Source organism: Anser cygnoides, chromosome 25 (genome assembly GCF_040182565.1).
Source record: "Anser cygnoides isolate HZ-2024a breed goose chromosome 25, Taihu_goose_T2T_genome, whole genome shotgun sequence".
Lineage (NCBI taxonomy): Eukaryota > Metazoa > Chordata > Aves > Anseriformes > Anatidae > Anser > Anser cygnoides.
The window spans coordinates 6,346,033-6,370,844 of record NC_089897.1 but is presented as its reverse complement, the minus strand read 5'-3'; the positions used below and the strand labels follow the sequence as shown (position 1 = coordinate 6,370,844).

Here is a 24,812-nt window from a genome sequence, read left to right as displayed (position 1 = left end):
CAGAATCCAGATTGATTAGTGTTAATTATCTTCTGCCTGTTTAAATAATTTATATACTGTTTTCTCTGCTATGGGAGAGCAGAAAATACCCGAGGAAGACTCCCTTCCCCTGCACGTGCCAGCCCCAGCCAGAGTGTGTCCTCCAGACCCACTGCTCCTGTGCTGCTGTTTGGCCCTGAAGGCTGATGCAGTAATTTATGCATGATTCTGGCTTTCTAATCAAAATTTCATTATTATAAATGATTGCAAAAGTTTTCAGATTCTACATTTTGTCTTTGCAGAGAATTTTAAACACTCTCTAATTTTGTCCCTTGGTGCTGGTATGTGTAATAATACCGCTGATCCATATTCATATCCCCTCAGCCTTGCAACTCCTGGAAAGATTTCAGATCTCAGGAAATCATTTTTTTTTTAAAGAACTGAGTATCCATAATATTTTTTATTGTTATTAATGCAACATGATTTCAGCCCCTTTAATTAATTTAAATTAATGGGACATCGTTCCCATCCTATTTAAATAATTGATTGACTTAGAGCCCACTAATACGAAAGCATCAACAAGTATTTAATAGGATCGTCACTCGATCCTGGCTCCATGCAGCGTGCCCTGTTACCGATGAATCAATTCTGTGTCTCCCTGCTCATGAAACGCTTCTGGCAGCTCGGCAGGACCGTGGCCATGTGCTTTCCCTTCCAGGTAGGGGTATCGTGCCTGGTGCGATACCCGTGCGGGCCCCCGTGGCCCCTGCCTGGGGATGCGGAGCAGGGAGAAAAGCACATCGGGGGCAGCGGAGGTGTGCAAATTTGTCCGTTTTCTGTTGGCAGCAGTCAGGAGGGATGTCTGACGTTCGCATGCAGGCCAGCCTCACCAGTCCTGCATTACCCTCGCTTTCACTGATGTGCACAGCAGGCTCCAGCCCCGCTTTGCAGGCACTGGACATGCAGACCCAGGGGCCTCCTGCCCGCGCTCTGAGAGGAAGAGGAGAGCGAAGCTGCGTGGGCTGGGGCATCGCGGCCAGGCAGGACAGGGCTGGCAGCAGCCTCTTGCTGCTGGCCTGGATTAAAACTGGAAAAACCCTTCTGTTGAAGAAAGGAGAGCCTTGGCAAAGATCACTTCTCCCAGGAGCATCCTTCAGTGGCTCTGGCCCCGCAGGCAGGAGCGTGCCAGAGCAGCAGCCAGGCAGTGCAGGGGATGCTTTCCGCAGAGCAGCTCTTGCTTTACGGCTCTGGGGCTCCGGACCTGGAGGTAAAGGATCAGGACCCCATGAGATAGGGGCAGGGGATGCCAAATGGGCCAGGAGAGCAAGTGCTAGATCACGGATTTAATGTGTTCCTGCAAATGTCAACAAAATAATACACATATTTTCATTTTTTACTTATTTGACCCATTAACTAACTACAAAATTTCTCAGTAATCCCCAGCAGATGAGCATCAAAGACCAGACCTATGGTCCTGGCTAATCCCTTTATCATGAAGTAATGCTACAGAAATCAAATACCAGCAGTAAATCGGGAGATTAACAACAAGCTGGGAAATGCTCAAATTAAATTGCAATCTCCCTTGCTGCTTTGCACAAGCCGACGGTGCCATTTCTGCTCCAGCCACTGCAGCCTTCCCAGCAGGAAAACAAGGTTAGAAATCACTTTATAGAAATGAAAATATACTTTAATCCCTGATCCCGTCAGTAAATAGTCTGCCCAGAGTGAGCTGGGGCCCATGCAGCCCTCCCCAGCCCTGCATGCCTTTGGCCTGGGGGTGGCAGAACTGCCAGCACTTCCAAACGTGCTGGGCAAACCAAAGCTGGAGACGGTCTGTTCCGGCAGCGTGGGCTGTGCCCTGGCTCCACTTTTATTACACCGTAACATCCAAATTAATATTTTATTCACTCCCTTAAGAACATCCCCACAAATGCACATTTTAATAAAACATGAGGCTGCATTTTTGGCAGAGCCATCTAATGCTTCAAACAACGCCATCACAGTTTATTAACCAGAGCAAACACTGGGCAGTTGCACTTTTACTAAGTCGCGGCATGTGCGCAGCGACAGGAGGGTGCCCGCAGCGGGGCCGCGCCGGGAGCAGGGCCGGGGCTGCCTCTGCCTCTCACCCCGGGCAGGGGCATGGGCACGGCCTCGCTCTGACAGGGCTGCGCCTGCTCCTGGGCATGACAGAGGGAAAAATGTACCCAGTTTCTTAGCAAGAGATGCTAGCAAACTTCAGAATGTTAAGCCTCAGGTACACGTGCAAACACGCACCAGTGCTGAAGCCGCTGCGTGTCCCTTCCCCTGGAAGCAGGACGAGGCGCACTGCTCTGGGTCTGATACGCCGGCTGGTTTTCTACATTCCTAACTGTGGCACTGGAGCTGCATGGTGAATCTTTTCTGTAGCTGGGGTGATTCTAGCAAAAATCTTGTGGCTTCTGGAAAAGACAAAACTTTTTCTTGTCCTTGTTTGAATCCATTGTAAAAGCAGCAATAAACCAAATGGCCAGACAGGAGCAAGCTGAATGGCAGCAGTGGGATGGAGGTGGCAGAGGTTACTTCTCTCTCCCTGCTACAAGGAAAAGAGATCCAATTAAGTCTGAAAGGAAGAAATTTAAAGGCAGTAAAAGAAAATGTTCCTCCAGCCCTAAACTGGGCTGTTGAACTCATCATTGCAAGAGGCCACCGAAGGCAAGTCTTTGGCGAGGTGACAGAGGGAGCGATGCTGGCAGGAGTAACAAGGGTGGCAACAGCGGCAGCAGCAAAACTTCGGGGAAAGCAAACCGATTTGGGGAAGGGGACAGGCCCCAGCCCAGCACAGAGCAGCCTCAGCCGTCACTCACCAGGGGCTGCAGGAGGGAGAGGCACCGGGGCAGTCGTGCCGCGGAGGCAGCAGCTCCCCGGCTGCGCCACGCCGGGTGGGGCGAGCTCCCCGCCACGAGCTCCCAGCCGCAGCATCCCTCGGACAGCTCCTGCTCCGAGCAGCCCTGCGCTGCTGCTGACAGGTAGCACTGATTTATAAAGCAGAAATAAATGAGCCTGCTCTGCAATTTCACCTAATTTTTTCTCCCATTTCAATTTTCCATCTCTCAGGGTAATGCTGGATGGTTAATTATGTTTCCATCTTATTTCTCAGATAATACACCCCCTCGTACTGCATGTCGTAACTGCTCTAAGGGTCTCATTTTACCTTTCATTTCACCACCTAGCACAGCTCTAAATTTAATCAGCTTGTAATTTTTGGTATTTTATACATTATGCCTTTATTATTGTGAAGTAAAACGGAATCCTAGTCTTTTAATTCACCCTCTAATAATTCTCTGCCAAACCTTAATACAAAGGGCTTTCTTTTTTTTTTCCCTGAAGACTAATTGAATGGGGCATAATTATAATACCCAGGGAGATGATATTGAAAGCACCTTAACTGAGATGGGTTCCAGCGACTAACGGCCCCTCTGGCGACTTACAGACCTCGGCAGCTCAAACTCCCCGGGTGGCTCATGTGCTGTGTGGTAAGGCCATGCTCAGCAGGGGCTCGGCTGCGCCGCTGCTCCTGGGACCCTCCCTGAGAGCAGGGGGACGGAACAGCCTCTGCAGCTCCCTCTGGGAAGCGTTCACCTATCAGGAGGGGAGCCGGCAATTTTCAGTATTTGTATACTTTGCTTTGACAGTGGTATACAACAGGCAAGGTCAGCACTCAGCAGAGACACCAAGGGGCTATTTATTCCCTAAACCATGTATTGCAGTAAGTGAAAAATAAGTGCTACGGGTGGCTATTACGTGGACAATAAAATGTTTCTATATCAATGTAGGTGTCAAGCTCGGTGCTTCTGTAGAGTGGATCCTTACCGTTACGGGCCACTACAATTATGCTTAGCCAAGCAGGGACGCTCCCAGCAGTTGATGGAGGGAAGTTGTGTTTGTTATTATAAATAACAGCCTTTCACGGCGCATTTGGCAGATGTGGCTTTGGGCAGGGGGCGGCCTCCAGGTGGGGACTGTACAAATCCAGCCTGACGCGGGGAGGGGGGACAGGGACACCACCCTGGGGCAGCGGGGATGGGGTGCGGGACGTGCTCAGCAAAGCGAGTCCTGGAGACCTTAATGCTCTTCGTTTTAGGATCGCTATGAGCTCATTAGCCTCTGCTGGCCAGAACAGACATTTTTCTTTCCCTCACATGGGCTGCATTCAATATTGGAGGGAAGCAGGTATTAAACCAGCACTCGCCGGCCCTAGAGCCCAGTGATCGTTTGAACTAATAGGGAACAGCTGCAGGTCTGGCTGGAGACAGGCATGTGGGCATTTCCAGGTGCAGCTCATTTGTGGTTGAAGATCTGCCTCCAAAATTGAGCCAATTCAATGGAGAGCTGCTTGGAGGGCAGCACGATCGGCGCACCCTTTGCAGCTCATGCACACTGCAGCCATGATGCATGCCAGCACCGGCAGGGCTGCAGGACCCGCGCTCAATGGGGCTTTGCACAGGGTCTAACGAGCTCCATGGCCTCAATGAGCCTCCGCCTGCTGCTGCCTTCCAGGCCTGCTCCACATTCACGCACTTCTGGCATCTCTCTGCTTAAATGTCCCTGACCAGAATTCACTCGCACACAGACTAGTCCTAAAAGCCTTGGCAGCAGTAACTGCAGCAAGGAATAATAATGCCAGGGAAACATTGGGAGCAGACCTGAGGGCACGCTCCATGCTTGTGCAGACAGTGAAGTCAGTGCCTGACCTGAGGAGGAGAATCAATTAAAACTTCCAGCTCCATTAGCAGCTGCAAAGGGCAGAGTGAGGAGCAGACAAAAGAAGCCCCTCCGCACCCACAGAACCTGAGGACAGCGATGAAATGCCATTTTCCAGCCAGCTGGATCGAGCCTGAAAGCACAGAGGGACACAAACGAGCTGCTCCCCGTCCCCCCCATGGTGTCGGCTGCCCAGGACACCAGGCAGGGGCAGGGGCTGCAGAGCTGCTTTTTCACACACCCCCAGTGCTGAGGGATCTCTTCCTGGTTATTCTGAATTTGCTTCTTTTTTCCACCCTCCCTTTGCTGTTTTTAACAGACGAGATGTCCCAGGTGTGGCTCTGCAGCTAGGGACACGCAAAGCTGCCGGCGTTGTGCCGGCGTTGTTCCTGCGTCCCCTCAGCCCTGTTTCCGCAGGGACGGAGGCTGTGCTGCGCGTCCCTCCTCCAGGAGCTGCCATGTCCTGCTCCCGCAGCGCTCGCCTGCACGCCAGCAGCGTCCTGCTGCCCCTCAGCCCACTCCAGCCAGCGCCACGAACATCAGCACAAGCTGTTGACAAAACACGCGAGCCCTTTGCTGGTAACAGAGGAATCGCGCGGGGCTTTTAACAGAACAAGCGTTCTCGTGGTGCTGGCAGCACGTCGTGGCTGTGACACCGGAGCGGGAGCGGAGGGGTCGGCTCTGGTCAGATCCCGGCGTGCTGAAACAGAGAGGCACAGGAGAACTCATCCCTGCGGCAACACCAGCGAAATCGGGACGAGAAGCAGCCCGCTGCGCACAGCCCAAACTGTTCCGCTGCGGATCGGCTAAATGAAAGAGTATGTATGCCTCCTTAATGCAACATGTAATTAGAGAGCGTAAGTCACAGCCAAAAGATTTTATTGAGCCAGAGAATTAGGCAGTTGCATGAGTAATGAGACTAGCCGGGGCTGCAGGAGCCAGGTGGCTCCAGGAGGATGCGGTGCCTCGGGGACCAGCCGCAGCCCCGCTCCGCACCCCACGGCGCACAGGGGGGGTTAGGGGTGAGCCCCCAGCCCCAGGCATCCCAGTGCGAGCTGTGACCAGCCCCGAACCAGCCGGGGACCTGCAAAGGCACCGCTCCCTGCAGCTTCTGTCTTCTGTGGTCCCCCTTGCAAATCCAAGGCAATGGGGCAAATGCGACATGAATTTATCCTGTAAGGAAACCTGTGCTGGACAACACAAATATAAACAGACCCGAGGGATCTTTCCCTTACCTTTGACTTACAAATCGGCCTCCACAGAATTAAAATCTCTACTCTCATTCAAAACACATTCTTCCTTCTTAGCCTCTCATTGAAGGAATTGAAAGAAAGCCTAAATCCTGCGTACTTTAAAAACACAAAGGACTGAAAAGCCCAGCAAAGCAATTTGATGCACAGGGAAACTGGTGCATAAACGTCTCTGGTCTGATGACAATAAAAATAATTTCTAAGCGTCTGAGCAGCTAACAGCGCTGTGTTTCTCAGCCTCAAAGCACCGCGTCCATCACACAAAACGCTCGCACTAACCTCTGCTGACCCTGGCGTAACACGGGGAGCCCCGCAGGGCCCGGCAGCCACCCCAGACCCCCCAGCTGGAAAACCAGCACTCGTCAGAGCAAAATGAGAACACACGGGAGGCAAGGGGCGAGCAAAGGGCAGGGAGCTCAGCAGCACCTCAACAGTCACCTCGCCTCACACCAAATGCGTCTCCCCACACATCACTGGACCAGCGCTCTGCTTACAGAACGGCAGAACCAGTCAATAATAATAACAGAAAACTGTGAGCAGTTCCTCATTAAAGGGGAGCTCTAACAGGCAGATCCCAAGGGGAAGGCACAGTGGCTCTGCATGGACCCCGCTGCAGGATGGGTACGGGACAGCCAGGGGACAAGAGCAGGGCCCCCCATCCCCACAAGGATCAGGATGCCCCCAGCGATGCCACCCGTGCTGAGCAGAAGGGGCCGCGGCTCGAAGCGGTGCCGTGCAGACCCCAGGCAGCACCGGCTGGGCTCGGAGCCGGCACCAGGGAGAACGGCAAGGTGAGGACAGAGACCCCCGGACCCCCCCGCCTTTCTTGTGGGCGGTGAGAAAAGTGCTCCTGCAGCCCCCTCTGCCTTGGAATGAAAAGATCTTTTGCGGAGATTAAAATGAATTTAATATTTCCACAGTCTGGTATTTACATCGCATCTGCAGCAGGTATTGCGTGCCCCGTTACAGAAACGCCCCCGTGGCGAGCCCGGCAGCAGCACCACGGGACCCCCGGTGCCCCCCAGCTGCAGGGCTGGGGACACGGCGTGTCCTGGAGGCCTCGAGCTCACGGCCAGGGCAGGGTGCACGTGTCCTCGTGCTGGATCAACGCAATGACGCCTGGCTCAGGCTGGTCTCTGCACAGCTCTCTGCGCTGCGGCTGGCGCGACAGGCCCCGCAGACGGGAGAGGGGTTCCCCCTCCCTTTGTTCTGGGATTGATTGCGGACATGAGCAGTAATTTGGTGCCTGGGACGTGCACTGGGGGAACAGATATTAAACTTGCAGCCTGATTAATGCAATTACAGAGGAAGGAAAAACCAGCAGCATGCTCCACGGAAACATTTTTACCATCTCCGGTGCCGGAGGTGTCGGACGGCACCAGCCACGCCGCCACGCCGGGGCTGCAGCCTCTGCAGGGCCAGCACCGCGCTCCCAGCGCCGCGCCGGGACGACTCCGCGCCGCCACCAGCTTCTGAGCTCCTGGTGCTGACCCTGATTCGGGATCCTGGAGATGGGGTAACGGCGACTCCTGCAGCAATGATTTTTGCTATTTTAGCTGAGATTAAAGCCTGGTTTGGGGGACCATTGTCTGTCTCTGTAACCATCAACAGCTCTTATGGAGCATTTTATTTAAGAGGACGGGAGAATGAGCCCGTTCCTTGGTCGGTGAGCACGTCCATGGGGGAGAAGGGGACCGTGGAGCAGCAGGAGTCTTGCAGCTGCCTTCGGGCCCCATTCTTGCAGCCTGACGGGAAGCTGGGTGGCAGCAGTTGCTCCGAACCCGTACCTGGCATGGTCTGACGGCGGCGCGGGATGCAGGACAGGAGCACCACAGCACGCCGCACCTGGCTCCGGGACAGCACGGGCACGGCACAGGCAATGTAGCAGGGACCCCCACGGGGGTGCTATCGGGTGACCTGCGGGCAGAGGGGACATGTCGGGCTGGTGCCAGCCCCCGGCTGCCTTGTGGCACCTCTGTGATACCAAGAGCAAGGTCTGTGACGGGGTCTCCAGAGGCCACGTCCCACCTCCCCCAGCAGCAGATTACCCACAGGGGAAATGTGCCCCTCTCTTTTCGTGTTTGAAACAGTTTTCCTGAAGAACTGTTTTTTCGGTGTCGTCTTTGCTAATGGAAATGGTCAACTTGTCGGAAGTGGGCAGTTGACCTAACGCACCGGCTGATGCTTGATGCAAGAATTACGTGAGCCGCCTCAGCAGGTGCAAATGTGATTCGCTCTTTGCATTTGACAGGGTGGTTGTTCCAAAGTTCAGCACATGAATTATTTGTGAACCCCTTGCTCTGGTGACAGCTCCCACTTTGGGGTCTGTCTGCACAGGGAGGCTTCAGGCTCAGTTAGCAGCTGAGAAAAACAAATAAATAATACAAAGAAGGGGAAAAGACAAAGAACTAAAAGTCACGCTGCAATTACTGGTCAGTCAAGGGTGCCCAGGCCAGAGCAACCTTCTCAGACATACACAAAAACACTTGAGCAGGAAAGTGCTTTTTGTGCTCCAAAATAATAGCAATAATGAAAAAACCTCCCACATCACTTTTTTAATACGATAATTTTACGGCAGGGGATGTGGGGTGAGAAAAGCTAAAGCATAAGGAATAATTACTCTCGACTATATGAACAATGATTACAAAATTATGCAACTGATTAACCATGACATGTATGTAATTACTAATGAGTTTGATAAAATTTTAATTATACCTTGTTCTTTGGGGCATTCAGCAAGCCATGAAAATAATAATCATGTAGCTCCCTGTCACAGATGACTGCCTCAGACAGGGCGCGCAGGCGGATGCGGGGCCGTGCGGAGCAGCCTGCTGCCCCAGGGGCTGGCAGCCTGGGGCTCGGGGCCAGGAGCCCCAGCACAGCCTCTGGGGCTGAGCCATGCACCCGTGGGGTTTTGGATGGGCAAAGCGACAGGACCGACGCGGGGTCGCTGCTATGGGTGAGCTCACCCTGCCCCTCTGTGGGGCTCGGTGCGCGCAGGACGAGCAGCACGCGCCCAGGAGAAGCGCAGCCCTGTCCCCCCACCAACTGCAGGGACGCTTCCCCGGGTGTTTTAGGAGAAGGCCGCGGGGCTGCCCCTGCGGCATGGACGTACCTTGGTTGTCTTCACTTTGTTGCCGCTGCTGCAGCTCCAGCCTGAGAGGTCGGGCAGGACCTTGCACTCCTCCCCGTCAAGGCAGGGCTCCATCTGGCACCACCACTTCTGCAGCACGATGGAGGCTGGCACGAGAGGGGCCGTCAGCGTGGCCTGGTTTGGGCTCACAGCATGGGGGGATGGTTTGGGGGCGCCAAGGGGGACGCACGTCCCCACACAGTACAGCCAGCAGGTCCAGGCTCCTGTGTGGGTCGGGCCTTGCAGGAGCTGCATCCACCTGCTCAAAATGCCTTGGGGTCCTGGCTCTGCAGAGCCGGGACCTGTGCCACTGGGTTGGCTCTGCACGGCTCTGCCCCTCCTAATGGGGGCTGCTGGCTCCAGGGCTGCATTTAACACAGCTGCCTTCGAAGCACCGCATTGCCTATCACTGTCCCCAGTAAAAGGCAAAACATCAGCCCTGTCCTCATTCCCAAACGAGCAGGGGAAGCAGCTTTGTTCCCTGACTTGCTCCGGGCTCCACCACTAATGCAAAGTGACTGCCTATTACTGCTCAGCTTCGTGAGACTCTTGTCATGTATGCCTAGTGAGGGTAAGGAGAAGGGGCTTCCCTATCTTTAGGAAAGGCAACACATGAAAACTATATGGGACAACGAAAGCCTTCCCTGACAATTAATCCAGGCCTTTCTCGGTGCTGTGGAGAACTGCGCTCGCAGGATACAGGCAATTGAGTGAATCAATACAGCATTGGCAGAGGCTCCCAGCTGCTCCCGGTGGCTACACAGTGACGGCACATGATGCCATTTGATAAAATAGAAATGGCCTGAGTTTTGCTGGGTGCTCTTCCCTGGTGGCGGTGCTGTGTTGCTAGAGGCACGTCCGTGCCTCCAGCTGCAGGCGCGTGGGCACGCAGGGACCAGTGCCGTGGCACCCAGTCCTGGTGCTGCAGCATGCCGGGGAGCTTGAGCAGGCAGAGACTAGCTGGGCAAGTGGAGGGTCCCCCAAAACACCTCCCTGTGCCCTCTGCTTCACTGCAGCAGCTGGCGGGACCGAGTTGGTCCCGGGGCAGGTTCAAGCAAGCAAAAGCCCCCTGCCACCAGGGAAGGTACCACTGGGGCTGCCAGCCGCGGTACTCACCGTCCACGCAGGATGGGGCCGCCCGCGTCGTCCCCGCCACCTGCCCTGGGAAGCAGGAGCACTTCACTGTCTGGGAGCGCTCCTCGATCTTGTTCTTATTGCAGCACCTGTGAGCCGCGATGACCTCGCAGGTGCCGGGCTCGATGTGCACTGCACGGGAGAAACAGCCACATCACGCGGGGATACGGCCCCGGTCCCCCGACACGTGCCATGACTGAGGGATGGCAGAGCCCAGCCACGGGCAGGGCTGCCCTGGCCCCCGGGGGGCTCCCCGGGGCTGCCGCAGGCATGGGTTGGTGCCACGGCTCCCCAGCCCACCCCTAAGGGGAAGTGCTGGTTCTGCTCCAGACCCCTGTGTCTGAGCTCCCAGTCCTACGGCTCCCACTCCCATCCTACCAAGCAGAATTAACAGCCCTTTGCCACGGCCAAGCCAAGAGCCTTATTGAAACAAACAAGCACATTAGTTAACTAGGGCTGATAACGAGCTGCAGGCTTTGCTACAAGAGGGGATGGCGCGTCGTGTCGCCTTGGGTTCCAGCAGAGGAACACCACCCCCAGACCCCTAACGCCGCAGCTGAACACGACGCCTCGCCTCGCTGTCATGCACCACCCTTGGGATGGAGGAGGGAGAGCCAGGTCTGTGCTTCCAGCCCGCAGCGACACAGAAATGTCACGCTGTTCATCAGAAATCCAGGCTATTCTGCTGCTCCCCCCTCCCATTGCCATTAAAATATTAAGGAAGAAAGAAAACTAATGTGCTGGCTTATCACCTCTGGGATCTGGGTTTAGAAGCTAGTTAGCATCGCAAATCAATGAATTTCGCTGGGTAATGGCCCACACAAGCACAATACAAATTAGCCAAACAGGGCTAGATAGGCTTTATTCCCATGACCTGAGCAGGAGTGATCGCTGCAGGACCTGTTTAATGAGCACCGGAGGAGCGGGCTCAGAGCTACGCGCCCAGACACCCCCGTGCTACAGAGCAGGCTGTTATTTATGCAGCAGGCAGCTGCCAGGCGGCGAGGGGGAGAAGGAAGCCGCGTTCCTGCAGCGTGCTGTCCCCAAGCACGTGCCTGCAAGCACGGGTCACATCACCCGTCCTGGCTGCCTGCTGTCTGCCCTCGGCTTGGGGACAGGAGCTCGTCCCCTGCCGCCTCCCAGAGCACAGGCGGGAGCCCCAGGGAGCCCCCGACAGGACAGGGGGCTGCAGGGAAGCCCCTCTGCTTGCAGCTCTCGCCTCCCGCTGCAAACACAACCCAAGTGCAGCCACTATGGGCACTGGCCGGGCCCGGCCGTGCCGCAGAGCCCATGGCCAGAATCTGCACACCCACACGCCCTGCGCCCACCGGCACACGGGCAAGGCAGACTGTGCAATTATTCGCCTTTATTTATTGTTATTTCATGGTCATTTTCTTTTAATGAACCATCACTTTCATTTCTGCCCATAATAATTACACAATTACCTATCCTGGAAGTATTCTGCAATAGCATCTCTGGCCATACATTTTATCCTCCCTTTTAAATGCCATCATAATTCAGTTTTAATGACGATTTCCACTCTCTGTATGCAGAAATGATAGACTTTGCTGAAAGTGAAAAGGAAAGCAACTCATTACAGAATAAACGTGACCACGCTTTGCTTTGTTTTTATGGTGAATGGGATTTTCCAGGTGCTGAGGAATGTGCAGAGGTGCCTGGGTTTGGCTGCCTGTGAACCCACACTCCCTCCACGCCCTGGGCAGCCCCTCGCAGTCACTCACTGCCCTGCGCACCACAACCCACGTCCCCCGGCCCAAACACAGCATTTCTTACCCTCCAACTTGGGTCCTCACATGTGCTTGGAGGTTTGACTTTTTTTGAAGCCTCCGTCCCTGCAGAGCTTCGTTACCATAGCTTGTCCCCGACCCCTCTGCCCCTCCTGCACCGCTCACAGCCTCTTGTTTTCAGCTAATTTAAAAAGGCTCAGCAGAGGGAGAGCTGGGCAGAACTGAGAAATCGCTCATTACAGCCATTCAATAGGAGTTCACTAACAAGCCAAAACCCTTTTAATTTCCTCAAAAAGGTGCAGCGGGGAGATAAAGGGAAGCCAGCCTCTCCTTGGCAGCACCGTGGCTGGCTGGATGCAGCACGAGACCCGCAGCCCACCCCACACGGCAGGAGCCGGCTGGGAGCCCACAGACACCGAGCTCCCCCCAGACAGACGGCACGGCCGTCTCCATCGCCCCCCTCACTGTAACACCCCTGTAACACCCCTGCCTCCAGCCCTGGCATGCGGGCTGGGGAAGGCAAAACCCCAGGCAGACAGGAGATGCTCTCAGGTGAGATCGCTCCCGGGGCAGCTGGGGGACGTCCCAGGGGAGTGGGGCCAGAGCCCCACAGCACCGTGACACGTCTCAGCTCCCTGAGCTCCACAAGGGCTACAAGGGCTCACTGCCCTCCTGCGCCGTGCCCGCAGGCGCCGAGGGCTGGTGCTGGGGACCCCTCGCCGAGCAGGCTGAGGTTTGTGGGGGTTGCAAGATGCGGGCAGACCCCAGCATCAGGCGCACCCTGGCAGGAGAGGCGGGCAGGGCCAGGGGCTGCCCAGCCACCGAGCGGCTCCCGGCGTGGGAAGGAATTGCTGAGTTTGAGCACGGGCACGGGGACAGCGACTGCTGCCCCAGGGCTCCCTGCAGGGTTTCTCTTGCCGAGCAGCAGGGAACTTTGGAGCAGATAGGGCTGAAAAATGCAGGCCCAATGGTGTGTTTAACACCAAGTGCAGGAAACCCCAGAGAGCCTGGGACAAGCTCCAGAGCTGCTGGCACGCTTCTCCCTCCCATTTAACTGCTACTCCCCCGCTGGAACCCTTTAAGAATCTCTTATCTCACAGAACCGTAAAGGCATTGTAAAAGCACAAGGGTTTTGAGTCCTGCATGTAAAAATAAAATAAAAAATGCTATCCTACTCTGGCTGACCTTTAAGTGAGCAGCAGAACATGTTTTTTTATGGCACAACCTGGAACGACACACTTTGTCTCAGGGAGCTGCGGGCACTGCTCCACACGTTCGGTGTAAAATATCTGCTCGCTGGTGGGAAGTTGCAAAATGAAGTCAAGTGCAGTGTAAGTGCTGGGCAGAGCCCAAACCCTCAGCGTCCAGAAGGGCAGAGCAATGCCATTAAACCACTGCACACCCTCGGGAGGGCTGCGAGGCACGGGGGCACCAGGCAGGGGCCAGGAGGGCAGCGGGGTCCCAGTGCCCTCGGTGCACGGATGGCGCAGCCTGGGGCCGAGTGCCCATAGACAGCCCTGCATGGCAACAACCCCACCGCTAATATTCCCTAAATAATTAAAGTCTTAAAAATCACTACTGCCTTAGATACATGCATTATTTAAAAGGCTTTTGGAGAGAAGCAGGCCTGTTTTTATTGCTCATTATCACTGCACGTCAGCTGAGATTTTTTTTTACTACCTCTTCATATCAAAACTTCAGATCATACTCCATTCCCCTCTGTGGCACGTGCAAGTGCACACACACCCATGAACTGCTTATCCAAATCTGCAAACAGAAAAACAGATGCACAGGCTGCGTGGAGAACAGCTGGAATTGTGCTCACACACGAGAAATAAACTCGCACGGGCACACTGCAGCTGGAGGACACAGCCACCACCGCGCAGCGTCTCCCTCCACAGCAGGGGCACCAGCTGCAGCTTCTAGAGAAGATGGCTTAGGAAAATATCCCAGCTTGATTTAAAGGCTGTGCATGAGGGGGAAACCAACGTCTCCCCACACAAGAGGGAAGCTTGCAGAAGCACCTCACAAATAAAAGCCACTTAGCTGCTGTCCTCGCTCAAAGCAGCGACACGCCGGCCAGTAAATCTCTAAAGATATCAGAAATCAGTGCCCTCCTTTCACTCAGAGAACCTCATTTCCTGAAAGCTAGTCCCAGCTGACCAGGTCTTTACTTCTGCCCTGTGTCAAGTGATGAATGCAAAGGAAGGCAAAAATGGCACTTTGATTATCAGCATTAAGGGGCTTATCTGAAGATGCTGGGGCCACCTTTGTGGGAGCTGTGTGTAGACAAGCAAGGCTTGCTCGTCACATAAAGCTCACCAAGTTTTATGTGGGATTAAATTGCTGGTGAATCATTCTTCACTGAGGAGTCTCCTTTTCCATTTCCAAATGACTTAGTCTCTGCACAGGGTTCACGTGGCTATTTAAATGCAACCAAATACACCGGGACACACTGCTCTGCTCTGACACATTAGCACACATTAGCATTCTCCACGTGTGAGGTGAACATAAGTGATCAGACCTTATTTCCAAAGCCAGATGCTTAAAATGCATTGCTTTCCCGAAAGGCTAACAAAGAAGATCTGCACGCATTCTCTCCTTTCGAGAAATTCATGTACTCGAAGGCTCTGAGATGTGGCTATATTTTCGCAATTGCATATTTTCTTCTGCAATTTTTTGTTTTCAGGTGCCACACCTGTGAGTAAACACGGTACTATACATGGCCAAAAGCACTGGATGTGTCTATCCTTCTGTGCGTGCAATTCATCAGCACCTCTGACTCTGGGGTTTGCGGGGTGCAGGGGTGCAGCCGTCCCATCTCACACCGCCACTCCATGTGCAGAAACGCAATGGGGGCTTTCCAGGAGAAAAATGTCATTGCAACTAAGAATGCAACCTCATAGAAGTGCACTCCCAACGTGACCTTTACTAAAAAACTGTCCTAAATGAAGAAAAAGCACAGGACAGACAAGAGGGAAATGAATCCCATGAACCACAACAAGCAGACTAAAAATTCCTGCTTCAAACACAGAAATTCAGCCCAGGAAAGCAAGAAGCAGTCAGTGCAAGCATGCAAAATTCCTTCAGTAACCAGAAATGCAGGATGTACAGGCAGAAACCTTGCTAATACATAGACACAGAGTGAGGTCAAACTTTTAAGTATTTGCTCCTATTATGCCCTCTTTGCTGTGGGTTAGAATTTGCTTGAATAAGAAGAACAAGATTTGGTCCGCTGTGGATAAGTCTTTGCGAGTGAAAAATCCCCAGCCCTCTGCCTGCGAACACATGAATACATAAGCGTCGTCTCCTCACACATGGAGAGAGATTTATACATAATTCACACCCCACAAATACACTTGGGCATTTGCACTTTTAAACCTCAGTGAGTCGCAGCTTTATTAATTCCAGGCCTGACTCTTCCCCCAGGAAGCACCTGTCCCTCCAAACCGCTCCTGGCTGCGGGGAAGCGGGGCTGGGCATTGGGACCAGCTCAGGAGCCCGGGGCTGAGTCCTTGTGCCCAGGCTTACGCTCTCCTGGAAGGGAGCACAGCACCCGTAGAGCCTGCGCCAGCTGGGACGGGCAGTGGGAGCCGGCCGGAGCAGCGCTCCTGGGCACCTGTCCGGCATCATCCCATGGAGCAGACACTTGCACACCCCACAGACCTGCCCGCCACAGCGCACCCCTCGGCTCCGGAGTCGCTCCGATGCAAACGCCCCACGGGGCGATGCCCCACGGCAGCGTTTTTGGTAACGGCTTCACTTCGGGCCAGGCAGGATCCCACCTGGGTCCTGCAGGTCACCTGCCAGCACCTGGGGAGTCCTGAGCTGAGGCCAAGAAGTAATTCCAGAGATGACTGAGGAATTTTATCTTTTCATGCACCTGCGGTTAGGACGAGGGCAAAGCAGGTAACTGCTGACTAGCTGGTTGATGGAGTCACTCTGGAAGATATGTTTTGGTTTTAAGCAATGAGGATGGGGATTATAGGATTAGAAGTGCTTTAACTGTCAGGGAAAAACGACAGAAATAGGACAGGGTTAGGTGTGGGGTCAGGCAATAGCACAACTATTTTCAAATTAACCCTTGAATGCCATCTAATAAGGTAATAACCTGGAAATACGGACACGAAGAGCTTTGCTTTCCAGCTCCACAGAGCAGCTGGGCTCTCCGAACAGCAGCTTTTAAATAACCCACGTCAGATGCTTACAGGGCACGGCTCCAGCTCACAGGTAGCGGGGCCAGGAGCTCCCCGCATGCGCAGAGCCCTGGGAGCCCGGTGTGCAGTGGCACAGCCATACGGGAGGCACCGTGACTGGGGACCTCGCCCTCCCACCCCGGTACGGGCTGCATGGGGCCACATCACCCCCACAGGCCCCACAAGGCACCCACCGGGGGCCCTGGGACAGCATCGCAGAAGCGCATCACACGTGGACGGACGTTGCTTCCCCTACCTGAATGGCTTCTGTGGTGGGTGGAGGCCAGTGTCAGTCTTCCCCATAGCGTGGTAAGGCAGAGAGTGAGCACTAAAACCCATTTGCTCAAGCTTTGTATGTCTCTTTCACTCATTCTACCAAAAACAAGAAGAGAGAGAGGCGTGCAGAGGACGAGGGGCTGTGGAGGGGCCGCGTGGTGGGGGCACGGCCACGAGCGGCGGGGATGCGCCCGCCTCCCTCGTGCTTCGTCAGCAGCAGCCACAGCTGCGGGACAGCAAGAACCACATCGGCAGTAGCAAAGATGAGCGATATTTACCTCTTACTGGGGCTTCACGCTAACACCCGTGCATCTGCCAGCCGCAGGTAGAAGGGGTCTTTGCAGGGGGCAGACATCAGCGCATCTGAAAGGGGAGAGAGAAACATCGCGTGGGTGCGCTGCCGGCTGGGCCGTGCCGGTCCCCGCAGGGCTGCAGCCAGGCACCGGGGAGGGCACGAGGCACAGGGGGCAGCGGGGCAGGTGCCCACAAGCCCCCCACCCGCAGCGGGACATCCCCGGTCGCTCAGCCCGTGATGCTGCTCGCCCCGTTTTACGCCAGCGTGACTCCACCTGCTTCAGAGGAGCTGTTCCATATTTTTACTGCTGAGAGAGCAAAATCCGGCTCGTTACGTTATTAATGCTGATCACAAATACCAAATACACATTAAGTGCACGTGGGAAGAGGCAGCGTAAATCAACCATGAACCGTTCCTCCTCCCAGCAGGGAGGTCCCTTACAGGGACACCCAAGTTTTGGTTCCCATGGGCTGGGCACTTGCCACCAGACAGACAGACCAACCAACCACCAGACAGACCGCCGGACAGACCGCTGGACCTCGTGCCCTCACCAGCCACCCTCCAGCTCAGGGGGCGAGCACCACATGGGAGCTGCGGAGCCGAGCAGCCCAGGCAGGCACGGCGCGGGGCCAGGAGCCCTGCCACAGCACCCCACAGCAACGCCGGCTTCTGGGGCCGCTCCTCCCCGCAGCGCACTCACAAAATTTGTAAGAGCGCACAGGCACAAAGCCGCACCGTTATCTCCGAACACACCTGCTCCCCCGTAACAAGGGCTGGCACTTCGTACCCACCTGCTTATCTCGGCGATGGAGCAGCGCAGCTCCGCCAGGGATGCTCACGGAGCAGTGCAGCGTGACCGGCCGTGCCAAGGGGACGAGATGCTGGCTCCTGACAGGGCTGCCCCTCTCCCAAAGCACCACGCAGGGTGCAGGAGCTGCCTCCCAAACCCTCCCTGTGACCAGCCACTGGAAACAGCTGGGAGCTGGCAAAGGAGCCCACTGGCCTTGGCCCGTGGTGCTGGGGGGCACGGAGGGTGAGCGGGATGAGGTAGGTGGGGAGCAGAGACCCAGACTCCAGCAGGGACCTCACAGCAGCTCCCCGGGCCCCAGGCTGTGCCTGGACCAGCAGCATCCTGCTTCTGGCTGGCAGGCGGCTACCTCCCTGCCCTGAGCGCTCTGCAGTCAAGGAAGGGAAAAGCACAGCACTCGCACCACGACCTGTGCACGGCCAACACCCGCGTGGCAGAGCCGGCATTCGCTCCCACGCCACGTGGGACCGCTGGGAAGGAGCCACGTTTTACGCCGTCCGGAGCCCTTCAGGAAAAATCCAACCCCCCAGAGCTTCAGTGTTTCACTTTAACTGCTTGAAATATGCTCTTTGTAACATTTATCAGCTGTGGCCCCCAAGGTGGAAACAGCTCTGGGGCTCTGCAAGAAGCAACAGGAGAGAACAGCCCTGACAGCAAAATCTCTGCCAGGTGTGACGACAACTTCACGGCCTCGTTCATCGCCTGCTGAGATCTAGCAGGGTCCTGGGCAAGTAACTGTCCCGCATAAAGCTTCAGTACCAGATCGTAAGTTATTGACGAGAGGCCACGCAGATGAGCGGTAACAACGCTGAGGCTTGGGAGCGATGCAGGCGCCATGCGGGTGGGAACCTGCCCTGCGGGATTGGGATTGGGATCGGGATCGGGATCGGGATCATGCCCATGCCCCAGCCCCAGCCCCAGCCCCGCCACTCGCAGCGCAGCAGCCTGCTGGGCATCGGGAGCAGCCGGGGCTGCTGGAAGAAGAAATCTTTAATTTCTAGCAATCTTCTAAATTGGTGTCTGTTCCAGCCCAGGCTGGGATGGTGAAACATACTCATATAATGAAGTGCCAGAACAGAAAACACTGACATTTTTAATCAAAACAAAGTGATTTGAGGTGGTAAAGGGCATTTCTTGTTTGAAGCGTTTCAAAATGAATTGGTCTCTTTTAAACTGACATTTCAAAATGAAAAATATTTCATTCCAAAATGCTGATTTAAAATGATATTTTTCCATTTTGATTTTCCTAGCTGGGAAAAAAAATCAGAAAGTGTCACAAAAAAATGTTGATGTTCTCCCAGAAGAAGAGTGATCTTGATAAAGACACATTTTGGGCTAGAAAAGAATTTAAGGCAAGAAAATTCTCCGTATTAGTGCTGCGGGATAGCCAGCAAGCACACCGATGTACAGACCGTGGAGGGCACAGCTCTGCAGGCGACCCGGTCACGTCCCTGCCCCGCTGGGTGACGACGAGCCCTTCTGCCCCGCAGCCCAGCTCCAGGGGCCCTGGGGTGCTGCCAGAGCCTAAGCTTCCCAAGGGTCCTGCACCACGTCCCCACTGCTGCCGAGGCTGTGGCCGCCCCAGGGCCGAGGGAAGCTAAAGGGGACCCGCACCCCACACCTGGAGCGATGGCAGGGAAGGGGCTGGGAGCCACCTGCAGCACGGCCGGGACCTGGCTGTGCCCGGAGGGCTGCACGGTCGGGCCGGGAGGGACGCCCTGACCGAACCCCCCCAGGGTGCCCCACTGCCAGGCGCTTCCCTCTGCTGCTGCGCCCCGTCCCACTGGGCCCGCTCCCCCTTATCTCACGGCTCCCTATTCCCAGCTTGCAGCTCACCCCGAGCAGCACGGGAGAGGTGCTGAATGCTAACGAGCGGCAGCACGGTGCTACCAGAGACGTGGCTGCTGATGAGCCGGCGGTGGTCAGGCAGTGGCAAGCAGGGGCCGGAGGGGCTGCGGGACCGGTAATGGGCCCGGCCCGAGATGCTGCACTGGCCGAGCGAGCCCATAGGGCGAACGAACTTTGAGGGCGAGAACCCTTTCCTTGAGGTGGGAGTGAACGGTCGTGACAAGGCTGGGCCGACTGCCTCGCGTAAAGCCGTGTTTAGGCAACCCCTGGCAGGGCTGTCAGCTGAATCTGATCTGCAAGAGGTTTCCTCAAAGCGTGCATTTCCACACGGCGCTCTGCACTGTGATAGTCCCTCCAGAGTTGTCACAACCCATCCTGTAAATATTGACACCAGCTTCAAGCCCGCACCATTTCCTCAATGAAAAAGCAAACAGCCCTCGGAGCTGCTCCGGTGGCAAGGCTGGGCAGCGGGGACATGGTGCTGTCCTGCACCTCCGCATGCTCCCATCCCACGGGCGTGTGGGGCCTCCACGGATCTCCCAGCCGAGCCAAAACGCAAGCACACTGCTCGCCTCCGCCCTGCGCAGGACAGGGATGCGCTTCCAGTGTGAACTATATTTAGCTCAGAAGGCTGAGCTGTGTTCTATAGCCAGGGAGCATAAATAAAACAGGGAGTTATCAATAATGCAGCCCACACCATCCACGCCGCACTTCGTGGGGAAGCCACCGCAGCAGGCGCAGCGCTGGCAGTGGCACAGCCTGGGGAGCACGCGGGCGCTGCGAGCGGCGCGGGCACGCGGAGGCTCCGGGTGCCCCAGCAGCAGGGACTCAGCCCCGCGGCCATCGGAGCTGGCTCCGCTCCTCAGCCCCGCGCTGCCACAGGCACTCGATGCTCTCACTCACGCACAAATTCCCCTTAGAAAAACACAGCTTTGCAGAAATTGCTATTTTGACAGTTATCAACCTCCATCATCGTGAGACTGCAGCTACAAATGTTTGGTCTGACTTGAAATTTTTCAGCCTGGAATGTCATTTTGAAATGAAGAGTGGTGTTCTGGCATGTCAAAGCACTTAATTTTGATTGAAAATATCAGTATTCTCTGCTCTGTTCCATTTTGTTTGGAATTTTGTGATATTTTTCATTAACATTTTTGGTTAGCTGTTTTCTACCTATCCAGTCCAAGCTGGGACCCAAAGGAACTGCAAGGTGCCCGAGCCTCTTCGAAGATAAATCTCGGTCACAGCCAGTGTGCCAGAGCCGAGTTTGGCTCCAGGTGTGCCCGTGTCCCTCCCGTGTGGGCACGGGGCCACCGCCCCCTGGAGCACACTGCTCCCGTGCCCCCCTGGCACCACGCTGCGGGGCCAGCCCCGGTCAGGCCGTCAGCCCCTGCGAGGCCAGGATGCCCAGCAAAACGCCTGGGTGCTGCGGAGGGCACCGGGCCCTCCTCGTGCAGGCGCCTCCACCCCAGGCACACGTGGCCGGAGCAGACCGAGGCGGGGAGCAGGAACCCCCCTGCCCGGGCAGGGGGAGCGGGCACACACCGGCTCTCGGGGCCGAGCAGAGCCCCAGCCCTCCCGAGCACCACAGTGCTGCCGCCTGGCTCGCGCTGCAACCCTTCACACAGCACTTTTAATTTTTTAGCATGTTTGTTAAATACAGCACAGAGCTATGTAGGAGGAAGTGCCAGTGAACTACGCAGCAGTTAATCATGAGCAGCCACGGGGATCTCGGCACTGGAGCACTGCTAGCATTTCTAAGAAGTCACAGGATGTGGAACCTGGAGACTTCTTCTGCCTCTTCATTAAAGCGGCACGTAAAGCTGTGACCTGCAGCCAGGGCTGCTCCATCCGCAGCTCCGCTGAAGCGCAGCCCGGCGCCCCGTGGTGCTAATGAGGGACTCTCTGTCACGCCAAATTACGCTCTGAGTTTTGGGAGTCTGGAGCCTTATTTGCCAAGGTCCGTGTGAGCTGGATAATTATAGTTAGCAAAATTCCACCCAAAAAAGAAACAAAAAGGTGGGGGAGGCTGGCATTTTCTGTGCCAACTAACACAAGAACTCCCCACCGCAGCTCTAACATCACCAACCTTTGCGCACACCTACAGATTTCCAGTATTTTTAAAGCTATTTTAGTCCTCCTGCTGTTTCAGCACACCTTGGAACCTCGGTGTTTCTGTTGGGCGTCAGAAGAGGAGCGTGCTTTGCTTCCACAGAGCCCTGGGCAGCCCCACACCCCGGCCAGAGAGGAAACCTCCGCAGAATCCAGCAGGCACAGAAACCTTTCTGTGAGCGCTGCAGGAGCTGTCACAGTGCCCGCTGGTGGGGGCAATTTTATTTTGGAACTTCCCTGAAGCATCGTCAGTCCACCTCAGCAAATGCCCCCACTGCGTGGGAGCCAGGAGCGCAAAGCTGCAAACTGAAGGGAAGCGATGAGCCCAGAGCCATTTTCTGAACAGGACAAAGAGCGAGGATAAGCAAACCCTGCTAGTGAAATTACACCGAGCGGGCTGAGGAGCTCCCTCAGCCCCCGCAGCACGGGTCCTGCCAGGAAGGCACACACGCTGCGCATCACCGGTGCCTGTCGCTCAGCATCACAGACACCAGGCATCGGGCGAGAGCAGCGACCCGCGCGCAGCCAGGAGCAAACCCCACAGCCGCTGCCGGCCTCGCACGGCCCACGTGCTCGCACCTCCAGCGACTGCCCCGCTTTGCAGCGCTGCCTGCGGTCACGCTGCTTCGGGCAGCCAGGAGGCAGAGGCCACAGGCGCGGGTGTCCGGGCACCAGCCCCCTGCGGGACACCGCGCATCCCCGCCGTGCCGCACCGCCGCCCAGCGAGCCTCGGACAGCGGTGGCCGAGCCGAGCCCCCTGGTACCAGGGGGAGGGCAGGGCCCCCCGGACCCCCCTGCTCCGTACTCACAGGCGCTGCCCTCCCCTCGGCCTGGAGCGCAGCTCTGCCGGCTGCACAGCAGCAATCGCGGCAGCATGGAGATGCTGCAGAGTCTCCAGAGAAGCTGACACCTCATCAAAAGATCCTGACAAGCGACGAGACACCTCCACGGTCCCCCGGGAAGGCATGGCACAGGCTCCGTCACAGTTCTGCTGTCAGCAATGAACGGGGGGGAAGCAGCAGGGTAGGTCTGGCAGAGAGGGCCAAACTCTCCTCACCCAAGGCTGGAAAAATCAGCATGATCCTCTATCCCAGGCAGGCGAGGAAACAAGACCTGCACAGGCGGTGAGGTTCGGGCCCTGACCTCCGCGAGGCTCTGCTGCTGAGCATCCTGGGGACAAGCTGCAAGCCCTGACCACGGCCGGGGGCCCTGGAAGCAGGATGCTGCCACCCCCGGACACAGCCTGACAACGGCAGCACCCTTCATACCCACAGCTTTGGGTTACCAGTGCCAGCCAGCAGACTGGCTATATCCTAACTCCTTCTACAGCACTAATGATGCTTAATTAAAAGCCAGGGTGGGAAGTCAGAGCTACTGAGGCTGCAGCTGCAGAGCTGGGGGAAGCGCGAGGGGGCTGGCGTGCCCACTTTGCGCTCCAGGCTGAGCTGAGCCCTTCCGTACACTTCACTTTAGCTCTTACCCTGGGTATGCTTGCAGGGTCTGTCCCCACGGCCCCGCAGCCCCAGCGCTGGGCAGGGCTGTGCCCACGAGGGCAGTGCCAGGCGCGTGCTCGCCAACCCGGCGGGGAGGCAGCAGCGGAGCTGACACGAACACAAAGCACTCATTCCCACAGGCGTGCTCTCTCCTCCTCTCCTCTGTGCTGACTGATTTCCAGCTCCTTCCTCATTCCTCCAGCATCTGCAGCATTTCCTTCCCAGCCAAGGTGAGCAGGAGAGTTTTTAACTTTAATTCGGCCCAAGCATGTGCCTGATTCCTGCCCCCTCGCTCAGTGAGTCCCATCCTCCTGCTGCTGCCGGCGCTCTGAAGGTCAGCTCCGCTGACAGCTCTAACCTCAGACTCATCCAGCGCCAGGAACCTCTCTCTGGCAGAGCATGGCCACGTATCAGGGTGTTGAAGCCCAAGGTCAGCAGCAGCCAAGTCAGCCTTGTCAGCGGGGGAAGGCAGAGCACTTGGCAGCTCAACTTTCCCCAGCAGACTCCACTTCTCACCCGTGCGGGCTCTGGGTGTGGGTGCCCAGCACCGGTGGGCTGTCCCAGGGCACAGCCATCCCACACGGCCACGGGCTGTCCCAGGGGGCTGACGGCCCCCCAGCCTCACACTGCGCTGATGGGGATGGCACGAGCAGGGCACGGCTGGTCCAGCGGTGCTCCTTCTCCCTGCCCAGTGCCGCAGCACGCACCCGCTGCTGCCTGCCTCCAGGACGGGGCTGGTACAACTCGTGCCCCCCCAGACCACGGAGCCTGCCCTCGCAGCCCCAACCGTGCCAGGAGCTCCCCTCCTGCACCCCCGGAGCCACTCCATGAGCCAGGACGGAGCCAGAAGCAGATCCTCCCCTGCCAGAGGAATTGTACCAGAGACGAACAAAGCAGAGGAAGATCCAAGCCCGCACCCCATCCGCTCCTGCCTGAAGCTTTGGCTGCAAGGGGCAGCTTGCACCAAAGGCAGGCGGTGGTTGGTCTCGTGTTCCCCTTCCAGGATGAGGATGCATTTTAGCACGGCTGTTACCCCTCAGCTCCCAAGCAGCACTTTGTCTCCCCAAACTGCAAGCGGCTCTGCGGGTCCGGGCAGAACCACCACACCGCCGGGACACGGAGCAGGGCCGGCCCCAGGCCCCGCTCGGGGCGAGCCCCCCCCGGCCGGCCGGGGCTGCGCGGGACGCGCCCGCTGCCTCCGGAGCTCCGCGGTCGGTGCCCGAAGCCCGAGCCCCTCGCGGCCAGCCCCGGGGGAAGGATCCCGGCCCCGCCGCCTTCCCCGGCCCGGCTCCCCGCTGACGGCCCTCGCTCGGCCCCGACGGGGCGGCCCCGCTCCCCGCCGCCCCGCTCCGGGCACGCCGGCCCCGCCGCGGCGGGCAGGGGCGCGGGGCCCCGACGGCGCTGCCGCTCGGCCCCGGCCCGCGGCGCCCTCGCAGCCCGCCCCCAACTTTCGGGCCGGGCCGTACCGTACCGTACCGGGCCGGGCCGTGCCGTGCCGGGCCGGGCCGTGCCGCACGTACCTGCCGGTGCCGTCCGTGCGGGCCGGGGCCGCCGCTGCCCATGGCCGCCGTCCGTGCGCTCCGCCGTCAGCGCCTGCTCCGGGGGCCGCTCGGCCGGGGGCCGGCTGGCATCGCCGGGCGGCGGCAGCGCTCGGCTCCGCTCGGCTCGGCGCGGCGGGGCTGGGCGCGGCGGGGGCGGCGGGGCGCGGAGCCGGGCGGCCCCGGTGCCCGCGCCGGCGCGAAGGGGCGCAGCGCCGCCTGCCGCCGCCCCGGCACCGACACCGGCACCGGCACCGGCACC

At 57.2% G+C, this 24,812-nt stretch overlaps 1 protein-coding gene across 4 annotated transcripts; it reads right to left on the bottom strand.

Moving 5' to 3' along the window:
* Nucleotides 1-1,327: 1,327 nt before the first annotated feature.
* On the bottom strand, nt 1,328-24,812 carry TAFA3 (TAFA chemokine like family member 3). Of its 4 annotated transcripts, none has more exons than XR_010826556.1 (7): nt 24,533-24,812; nt 16,738-16,822; nt 16,440-16,555; nt 10,222-10,371; nt 9,088-9,212; nt 7,760-7,889; nt 1,328-2,554 (listed from the first exon to the last, which is right to left on the bottom strand). XR_010826556.1 is itself a non-coding variant. In XM_066983015.1 (6 exons), exons 3-6 carry the CDS (start codon nt 16,552-16,554, stop codon nt 7,878-7,880), a joined length of 402 nt encoding a protein of 133 aa, XP_066839116.1. In that variant the 5' UTR covers nt 16,555; nt 16,738-16,822; nt 24,533-24,811; the 3' UTR covers nt 6,600-7,877. The 4 variants fall into 4 exon arrangements, 2 of the variants coding, with proteins under 2 accessions (XP_047927184.1, XP_066839116.1); XR_010826555.1 differs by lacking the exon at nt 1,328-2,554 and adding an exon at nt 6,591-7,501; XM_066983015.1 differs by lacking the exon at nt 1,328-2,554 and having other exon boundaries at nt 6,600-7,889; nt 24,533-24,811.

What these genes read in the sequence shown, in the direction of transcription:
- TAFA3 (XM_066983015.1), bottom strand. Translation starts at nt 16,554, where the DNA reads ATGAGTGAAAGAGACATACAAAGCTTGAGCAAATGGGTTTTAGTGCTC. An exon ending in CCACCACAGAAGCCATTCAG is followed by an intron (nt 10,372 to 16,439) that starts GTAGGGGAAGCA and finishes TCTCCCGTGCAG; the next exon opens with TGCACATCGAGCCCGGCACC. An exon ending in GGCCCCATCCTGCGTGGACG is followed by an intron (nt 9,213 to 10,221) that starts GTGAGTACCGCG and finishes CTCTCGTGCCAG; the next exon opens with CCTCCATCGTGCTGCAGAAG.